Here is a 10,337-nt window from a genome sequence, read left to right as displayed (position 1 = left end):
TCGACCCAAAGCTCTTCATTCCTCTTTTTCCCAGCAGGATTGAAAAACAGTTTTTGTTGGATGATGCTGACCATGTCCTTAGAGACTTGTCCAGTAGTTCAGTGTTAGCCGCTCTCTTCTGATTTCTAGTGGCATTTCTCCCGTCTACCTGTACTGCTGCTGTTGGGGTTGTTTTAAATGCACCTGTGCAGACTCACAAAGACTTGCTCCGGCAGCAGAATTATATGCTATACACCCATAATCCAATACTGATATAATTAACCCACTATTAACACTACATTATTTTGCAGATGTTTGATGTTAAAGCAATTGGTCTGTAGGTTCCTGGCTTGTATCATCCTTCTCTGGTTTATGTGCCACATGAGCTTTGTGGTAACTTCCCTACCTCCAAACTCTATCCCTAATATTAATTGAGTTATGAATTTTACCAAAGGTTTTTGCCATCATATCTTCATTTTTCACTGCTGTAACTTCCCCATCATTTAATACTGGGTGCCCATATTCTCTTATAATTGTATTCATCCTTCTGATCATTGACCATACCTTATCAATTTCTGTCTCTCTCCCCACAGAATTACAAAAGCCCCTCCAACTGTCCCCCGTTGCATTTTAATGGTTTTTCTTACATTAGCTTGTGACTTTTTATATTCAGCAGGATTCTGATAATTCTGATTTCTTTTTAACATTTTAAAAGCTTTATTTCAGCACTTCATCATATTCCTTTGTCCACCAGTATACAATCTTTTTGCTTCTACCTCCGTTCACTTGACTTGAAAGGAATCCATGTTTATAAAGTCAACAAGAGCAATGTGCTGAGCTCATTGTGGACTCAAATTCTTTGTTGTGAGGTTCTGGTTGGTTTGAAAATATCATGTGATTCAGCAAATGACCTGCTTGATTTCTTTATTTTTTGATTATTTATGATAACAGCATTCAAAGAAGACAGATCTTTGCTCCATCGAAAGAGTTGCCTCAGGGGGACTTAGTGGCTCTCATGTAAAAAGTCCTCAGCAAAATTTTGGTTTCTGTCCAATTAAATAGATTCAAGTTTACTAACTAAAACAAGTTGTTGGGCAAAATACTTTTTATATGCCAGGGTTACACTATCAATTTCCACCTGAAGGCCACAGTCCAGGGTAAGTACAAGAATTTAAACAACAATCCTTTTGTAGTGAGTAACTGTATTACAAAGTGACTACTTTGGATAAAACATATGAATATTTATTTATAAATAATTAAAAAATAAATATGAACACTGAAATCCTGCTATCATTGCGATACTAACAGGTCAAACACAATTTCTTGATAATAAATGGCTTCACCCAACCACTTCACAAGACACTAATTCTTGTAAACTAAATATAAAGAATGAAAGATTGAAAAAAAAAAAGTCTTTAAATGTTATACAAAACAACAGAATAATGACAGTGAGACAACAATGCTGAAATCAATACTTATTTATAGCTGACAGTGATATTTTTCAGTTTGTTCAACACTATTCAGAAGAATTGTTTGTTATAAATATCACAAGTTTGATTGGTGTACAGAATGTATGCACAAACACAATATTTTAAATATAATAATAACAAAAACAGTGGAAAAGGTTCAAATTTGAGTTTGTCTGCAATTTCTACAGTTCAGAAAACAGCTTTTGATATTTTAACCTACAATGTACAAATGAAAGTGAGGAAAATCCAGAGAAATAACTTATAAAACCTGGGGTGGCTGTAGCTCAGGTGGCAGAGCAGGTCAACCACTAATCCAAAGGTCGGTGGTTCGATCCCAGGCTGTCTCTTGGCTGCATGCCAAATATCCTTGGGCAAGATACTAACCCCGTGTTTGCCTACTGGTGGTGGTCAGAGGGCCTGATGGCGCCAGTGTCCGGCAGCCTCGCCTCTGTCAGCGCGCCCCAGGGCAGCTGTGGCTACAATGTAGCTGCCATCACCAGTGTGTGAATGACTGAATGTAGTGTAAAGTGCTTTGGGGTCCTTAGGGACTGAGTAAAGCGCTATACAAATGCAGGCCATTTACCATTTTGTGATCTTAGCAGAATATCAGCATGTTTTTTTGGTTAGTTCTGTTTCAGTTTTGTCATTTAATTGTCTCATAAAATGATGGGCCTGACAGTAAATGTACAATTCTTGTCTCAGACATTTCTAAATATCCATTTGTGCTAAACTTATGTTCACATGCCCACGTGGTATCTTAAGTAAACATCGAACAAATATGTGACAAAACTACCATACTCTGACAAATAGATTTTGCATGTCTATTATGTAATCGATTTAATCATTTTAAGCCTTTATGTTTACAGTAAGCTACAGCTTCAGAATAATACTGTCTGTCCACTACCCAGTGCTAAAAACGCTTTCGATTTGAATTAAAAAGTTCTCATATAGTTTGTCTTTATATAGATGTTATAGGTTCTGTAACCTTTAAAAAAAAAAAAAAAAGTCAGATCAATATATTATCTTTTAACACCAATACTGATATTTGGAGATTTTAAATCTCTGACATTCCAGTGAATTTCCTGTAGTCTTTTCTTTCAGATGTATAAAACATGACCCGATTACCCTAACATTTATTTGTAGTTATTTATTTACTTGTTTTACACTTCACCCTGCTCAGATCAGCTGTTCCATGTGTTACCAACAGGACAGCCGCAGAGTGTCCTCTTGTGGACACAGTCTGCAACTTCAATGCTCATAACATGGTTGAAGGAGAAAAACAATATTAAAAATCTTCCCCAGCCAGCGCAGGAGAAACTGCAGTTAAGTTTCCACACAGGACCTGGTTTGTAATAAATAAAAACTTAAAACTTAAAAACTGTATTTTGTATGTATTCAGGTTATCTTTTTTTCTGATACTAAAATGTGTTTGTTGATCTGAAATATAACTGTAAGAAATATACAACAAAAAAGAATCCATGAAAGGAGCAAATACTTTTTCACAGCACTGTATATCACGTTTATCTACAGCAGAGGAAAATGTTTGGTCAATGTGGCAACAGGATATGTGAGGGATACATTTAGTCTAGCAGCATTATCCACCTCCTCCTAGCAGGCCCCAAAGTCTTCCCAAGCTGGAAAAATACATAACTTTTCCTGGCCAGACTTGGGCATTCCCTGAAAACAGAAGATCAGCGGCTCTACTCTTTCTAAGGAGAAACCTCCTTTGGCTCTGAAATCTCATTACCCTCATGGTCCTAGATGAGGATGGAAAAGTAAGGTCAGAGGTGAATCAAAACATGTACACTTTTATACTCTACCACAATGCTCTGGTATGACTCGGGTATCACTAATAATATTACCATAATAATGGTATAATGGATAACAATGTAATCCACCTGACTCATACTTATTTTGCACTGGTTAAAAAATGATAAAACAACACTGCAAAACCAATATTTTATCATAGATACATTAATATAGGACAATGTTGCGTGGAGATCAGGGGCAGTACCTGTGGACTGGCAGACCGGGGTGGTGGTCCCCATCTTTAAGAAGGGGGACCGGAGGGTGTGTTCCAACTACAGGGGGATCACACTCCTCAGCCTCCCTGGGAAAGTCTATGCCAGGGTGCTGGAAAGGAGAGTTCGTCCGCTAGTCGAACCTCGGATACAGGAGGAACAATGCGGTTTTTGTCCTGGTCGCGGAACACTGGACCAGCTCTTTATCCTCTCCAGGATACTTGAGGGTGCATGGGAGTTTGCCCAACCAGTCTACATGTGTTTTGTGGACTTGGAGAAGGCATTCGACCGTGTCCCTCGGGGTGTCCTGTGGGAGGTGTTGCGGGAGTATGGGGTGTCTGGCCCATTGCTACGGGCCATTCGATCTCTATACAACCGTTGCAAGAGCTTGGTTCGCATTGCCGGCAATAAGTCGGACTCGTTCCCGGTGGGTGATGGGCTCCGCCAGGGCTGCCCTTTGTCTCCGGTTCTGTTCATAATTTTCTAGGTGCAGCCAAGTGGCGGAGGGCTTTCGCTTTGGTGGCCTCAGAATCTCATCTCTGCTTTTCGCGGATGATGTGATTCTGTTGGCTTCATCGGGTGAGAGCCTCCAGCTCGCACTGGAACGGTTCGCAGCCGAGTGTGAAGCAGCGGGAATGAGGATCAGCACCTCCAAATCTGAGGCCATGGTTCTCAGCCGGAAAAGGGTGGAGTGCCCACTCCGGGTCGGGGATGAGTTCCTGCCCCAAGTGGAGGAGTTCAAGTATCTCGGGGTCTTGTTCTCGAGTGATGGGAGAAGGGAGCCGGAGATCGACAGACGGATTGGTGCTGCGGCTGCAGTAATGCGGACGCTGCACCGGTCCGTCGTGGTGAAGAGGGAGCTGAGTGTAAAAGCGAAGCTCTCAATTTACCGGTCGATCTACGTCCCTACCCTCACCTATGGCCACGAGCTGTGGGTAGTGACCGAAAGAACGAGATCGCGGATACAAGCGGCAGAACTGAGCTTCCTCCGAAGGGTGGCTGGCCTCTCCCTTAGAGATAGGGTGAGAAGTTCGGCCGTCCGGGAGGGGCTCAGAGTAGAGCCGCTGCTGCTCCACATCGAAAGGAGCCAGCTGAGGTGGTTCGGGCATCTGACAAGGATGCCCCCTGGGCGCCTCCTGGGTGAGGTGTTCCAGGCATGTCCCACCGGGAGACAGTTGGTGTCATACAACCAGTGTTGGGAAGGTTACTTTTATAATGTATTCCACTACAGATTACAGATTACATTACCCAAAGTGTATTTTGTAATGTATTCCGTTATGTTACTCAATGAGAGTAACGTATTCTGAATACTTTGGATTACTTAATATATTATCATGCTTTTTACAACTACATGATTGTACTATTGCTGTGATTTATTACTATCACTGAAGGTTACTCGCCATACCAATACCAACTAGATATTTAAATCTTAATATAAATGAGTAACAGTAGGTGGACATTAGGTAAGGCTGCACTTTTTGCAGCGATCTCGTATAGAAAACTATTCAGTGTGTGTATAAAACAGGCTCCGAACCGTAGTAAAGGGACCTCTGGCTAATACGTCGGTTCGCGTCGGGCTCATAGCCGAAAACTAGCTTTACTTTGTTGTCTGGGTCAACTTTGATATGCGGGCTGCAAGTAGAGGTGACATGGGCCGCGAGATTGAGACACGGTCATTAGAGGCTCTTAATGCATGTTTTGTTTGGGTGTCCACCAGCGTGGAATTACCATAAATAAAGAGGGCATAGCCTAACATATGAAACAGGAAAAGACCGCCATGCAATCCCTTTGTTTCAACAAAGTAACTGTATTCTGAATACCACCCTTTTAAACGGTAAGTGTAACGGAAGACAGTTACTTTAAACACGTAACGCACATGTATTCCATTACTCCCCAACACAGCGTACAATACCAACTGTCCAAACTTTACTCTTGGCACAGTACAGTCAGACAAGTACCATTCTCCTGGCAACCACAAAACCCAGACTCATCCATTGGATTTCCAGACAAAGAAGTGTGATTTGTCACTCCAGAGAAAACTTCTCCACTGCCCTAGAGTCCAGTGGTCTCATGCTTTACACCAACTGCTTGTATTATATAATGCTTGGACGCAGCTGCTCGGCCATGGAAACACAGTCCATTATGCTCTCTATGCACTGTTCTCAAGCTAATCTGAAGGCTACATGAAGTTTAGAGGTTCTGGAGCAATTGACTCAGAAACCTGGTGACCTCTGTGCAGTATGCACCTCAGCATCCACTGACCCCACTCTGTGGTTTTATGTGGCCTACCACTTTGTGGCTGAGTTGCTCTCATTCCCAGTCGCTTTTACTTTGTTATAATACCACTAAAAGTTGATTGTGGAATATTTAGTAGCAAGGAAATTTCATGACTGGACTTGTTACACAGGGGGCATCCTAACAGGACATCCTGGAATTAACTGAACTCCTGAGAGTAACTCATTCTTTCACTGCATGCCTACGCACTTGATTTTATACACCTGTGGCCATGGATGTGATTGGAACACCTGAATTCAATGATTTGGATGCGTGAGTGAATAGTTTTGGCAATATGTATGTATTAAGCTGATTGAACCTTTGTACTTCCAATTGCCTGCCACTAATGTTACTTCTTTTATGCTTGATCCTCTTCTGTAGCACTAGCTAGATTTCCCTTTGTTTAATTCATCACATGCTATAAGAACCTGTGATGGATACACTAACAGTTATCTGTGAAATGTCAAGAAATAACTCTTCTCAAGTGTTTTAAATTTAAAGTAACAAACATTTGAAAATGTAAGGAGTAGAAAATATGTATATTGATATACAGATATATTTTGGTTAAGATGTAGGGAGTAAAAGTAAAAGTTGTCACAAAAATAAATACTCAAGTAACGTACAGATAAACAGATCTAAAACAGAGCTAAAAATTCTACTTAACTACAACAGCATGTATATAATGCAAAGTACTTGTACTCTATTAGTTCCCAGCTCTGACTCCAACCCTACTTCTAAGAGTTTATAGTACTTGGGAAGCTTTCTACAAATGAGACATTATTACAATTATTCAGGTAAAACAGACACTTAAATCGACTGCTCTGAAATCTTAGGTGTATCATAAGTCACTGGTATGGATAGTATTACCTAATTGGCTTTTAGCTTTGCATAACAATGTTGTCTTCTTAACAAATCTCAAATACAGTTTTGAAACATTTCTATTGCGTAAAAAAAATGAATCAGTTGATGATACCGTGAGAGAAAGCTGTAACCACTGAGTTTTCTCTGATTAACTACCATGGAATGATCATGTGGCTGAAGGGCAGAAGTGGGATTAGGGATTCTTGGTTGGAAAGTGGGTTGGCGATTTTGCTGAAGATTTGGAATTCTGACAGGGAGTGACCTTAATATGTATAAAGAGTGACGCAGGTGAAAGGCTTGATCCATCCATCTTGAGCAGTCGGACATGACGATAACCTGCAGAGTTAAGGGGGTTTAAGATAAGTAGAATATTGGCTATTCATATTGTGTTGATGTTGACGACACACACACACACCCACACACTCATATTAACCCATTCGCTGCCACACATACCTGTGCGGACACTGGGGAAAGGGAGAGTGAATTGTCCCAGGAAGTCATTTCTGGAAGTATAGTCATGATCCTCCACCAAAAAGCGGACCAGAGCCAAGTCAGGGACATGGACGGTAAAGTTAAAGGTGCAGTCCCACCGTGGATTAAAGCCTGTAATGAAGAACATAAATTCACACACTAAGTTTTGTAAATGGACTGGTTCTTATATAGCGCTTTTCCACTCTTCTGAGCACTCAAAGCGCTTTACACAACTTGTGCATTCACCCATTCACACAACTGACATTCACACTCCGATCAATGCATCGGAGAGCAATTTCAGGTTAGTATCTTGCCCAAGGATATTTGGCATGCAGACTAGGGGAAGCCGGGAATCGAACCACCAACCTTCCAATCAGTAGATGATCTGCTCTACCACCTGAGCTACAGCCACCCAAAGTGATAGTGTTTCTAAGCTTTTATGCCTGGTGTAAAACTGAGCTGTCCACTTTTAATACAACCTAACATGATTCCGGAATAGAAATCACTGCATGGCTCAAGAACTGTTAGTGAACACCATTCATCACTGCATTTCCAAAGTTCAAACTTTACCATGCAAAGGAAATAAAGTAAATGAAAAAAAATCATAAGATGTCAGAACATAATTGAATTTTTCATCAGATGAAAAGTGTGATACTTAGGACACTCAAGTTTAACATTAGCTGTTATACACTCTCACACTGGTGACAATAATGGGAATAAATAAACATGTTTATTCATGTTTTCATGTGTTAGAGCCCTGATTGCAGTTCAGAAGCTGAGCTTTAAGGTGAGGAAGAGGACCACAGTTTATCCGTAGTTGCATTAACTCGCTATTAGTTTCTTTCACATTCTTACTTCTTCCATGGCTTCTTCTTCTGAGATGATAAAACATACAGTAGTTATAATTCTTAATATCTTGACACTCAAGGTGCAAAACTGAATTAAAAATTGGCTCCATGGCACACAAGCACCTATGAATTATCTTCTTCTCCACATTTAGCATATTACATACGTGGCCAGTCTCTAGCCACATACTTAGGCAGAATCGCAATTTCCATCTGACCCACTGTTTTAAACACTGCGCAACATGGTGATTTTTTACAAAAGCAGTATATGTAAATTTTATTGAGCAGAGGTGGCAAAAATACACATTGTTTACTTTAGTAGAAGTACAGATACTGGTGTTAAAAAATACTCTGGTAAAATTACTGATTCGATTTCTTTACTCAAATAAAGTGAAAAAGGATGAAATGTACTTGTAGTGGATCAGCATGGGGGAAAGAAACACAACTCATAATAATTTCCATTGTGCGCTCCAGTAGATTTTCTTTGTATACAGGGTGTGCTCAGCTGATCTGCTGCTGCTGCTGCTGAGGTTCACTGCTCTTTGCGGATTTACACAACTTAATTCAACAAGATGTAACCCAATATTTCATAAGCTATCTTGGCTTATTTCTAACCCCTGCACTAATATATACTGTTTATAATGTCTTTATACAAGACAGTATACAGGCGGTATGAAGGTGGAATTTAATGAATGAATCTAAGCATCATCAGTTATTGTAAATTAACACTGACCATGAACATCACAGCCACTGTGCAACAGTCCATAACAGTGCTTTACTGTAAATTCCTCACAATACTGCTAAGCTAACCTGTTTATCCTGCACTAAACTGCAGAATATGTTCATGCAGCTTTTGAATAATATAATTGTAGTGTACCTCAATTTGTTTTGCAGGAAGTTTCACAATATGAAAATCATAACTTCACATCATACACAGATCCAAGATATTATTTAAAAATTAGGGCATGCCTAAGTTTTAATTTGCAGTTTATCAAATGCCAGTTGGAAAGTACACACGGTGTAACTTCAGCGAGCAGAAACACACAAAACATATAAGCTGTGCACAAACAGTGTGTTTGCTATTATTTGTTGAGCTGATAGAGAAGTTTCATTTGAAATTACCTGAGTTATTCCCTTTTTATGTACCCCTCCTGTGTAGTGCTAGCTTGACACTAAAGTACAGAGACCACAACGGACAGACATCTGCACCAAAAACACCACTTCAGCCCACTTTCACCCCTAGTTAGTAGGGGTTTAAACTGGTTTGATGTTTGGATTTTTTGACATTTTTATATATAAAGAGTAATAATTGTAATACCTCAAATTTGTTTTCATATTCTTATGGTCCTCATTTTTATTTTAGTTTAGATTATTTCTAGTTGCACAGGGGGAAAAGACATTATGGCCCAGTCTGTTTCCTGTAAATATTGCAGAATAGATAATAAAGTTGACTTCTTTTCTTCTAAACTTCTTTTATAAAGGTGGTCACATTTGCTGCTGATTGGCCACTACTTACTCTCTTAATTTTTCTGAAAGCAATAAAGGTGTTATTACTTTTTCATAGGTTGCCTCTGCATGTTAGCTTCATTTTTCTTAAATAAATAGTGATGTTGTACTATGTCCCAAAGAGAACCCACATGGGTACGGAATTATAACCTGTCACAATCAAACCCAGGAACCTCTTTCTGTGAGATGACAGGGCTAACAACTACACTGCCCTTAAAGCTGAAGCCATTCAACTATAAAATGATCTTTTATTGTAAAGACATATATACCATTGTTTTCAACATAATGCGTTTTCTTCTTATTGTTGTCAATAGGAGCGCCGTGGATCTCCACCCACACTTGTGGGTCCACAATGGAGCTGGGCTTATCCCATTCTGGTTTAGGCAGCTGCTGAGCTGAAATGACCTGGAATAACAACAAAGCAAGAGAGATCTTTATTTAATTAAAGTATCATTATAGATTGGAGAAGAAGAACCCACTCAAGAAATAGACAAATTTCTTTAATGGGAATCAATATTGAGGCAACTAGAGCTTTCTAAAACCGTTACAATAAGAAACATTTGGTCACCAAGCTTAAAATACTCCTAGACAGATTTAGTTTCCATCTTACCCGAACAGTGAGCATGACAGGTCTGTGGCCAGGACCTCCTCCCACATTCTCAGGATTGAAAGTACTGTCAGGCTGACACAAGAAGGCAGGTTTCAGAATGTACCCACACTCACCATTTTGCAGAAACCTGCCTTGGTTCAAATCCATCTGCTCACCAGGTGTCTGGAAGTTCAGAGCAACTGGAGAAAACAAAACATCAGTGTGAAGAGCTTGCAGGCCTCCCGAGACAATGTCCATTAGTCTACCCACTGGAGGCGCGAGTGTGGGAGAACAGTTAGTGACAGTTCTTTACTTTACTTTC

General features: G+C 40.1%; 1 protein-coding gene across 1 annotated transcript in view; it reads right to left on the bottom strand.

Annotated features, from left to right (window-relative positions):
* Positions 1-1,442: 1,442 nt before the first annotated feature.
* Positions 1,443-10,337, bottom strand: part of LOC101468079 (1-phosphatidylinositol 4,5-bisphosphate phosphodiesterase delta-3-A) — a 35,077-nt gene continuing 26,182 nt past the window's right edge. Inside the window, exons 13-16 of the mRNA XM_014414654.4 lie at positions 10,037-10,215; positions 9,696-9,831; positions 7,058-7,207; positions 1,443-6,940 (exon numbers count right to left, since the gene is read on the bottom strand). Of these exons, the coding sequence (XP_014270140.3) occupies positions 6,798-6,940; positions 7,058-7,207; positions 9,696-9,831; positions 10,037-10,215 (608 nt within the window). The 3' untranslated portion in view covers positions 1,443-6,797. The remainder of the gene's footprint in view (positions 6,941-7,057; positions 7,208-9,695; positions 9,832-10,036; positions 10,216-10,337) is intronic.

This window comes from Maylandia zebra, linkage group LG8, assembly GCF_041146795.1.
Source record: "Maylandia zebra isolate NMK-2024a linkage group LG8, Mzebra_GT3a, whole genome shotgun sequence".
NCBI lineage: Eukaryota > Metazoa > Chordata > Actinopteri > Cichliformes > Cichlidae > Maylandia > Maylandia zebra.
Note: the sequence above shows the minus strand (reverse complement) of the source record. Positions and strands in the feature narration are given on the sequence as shown.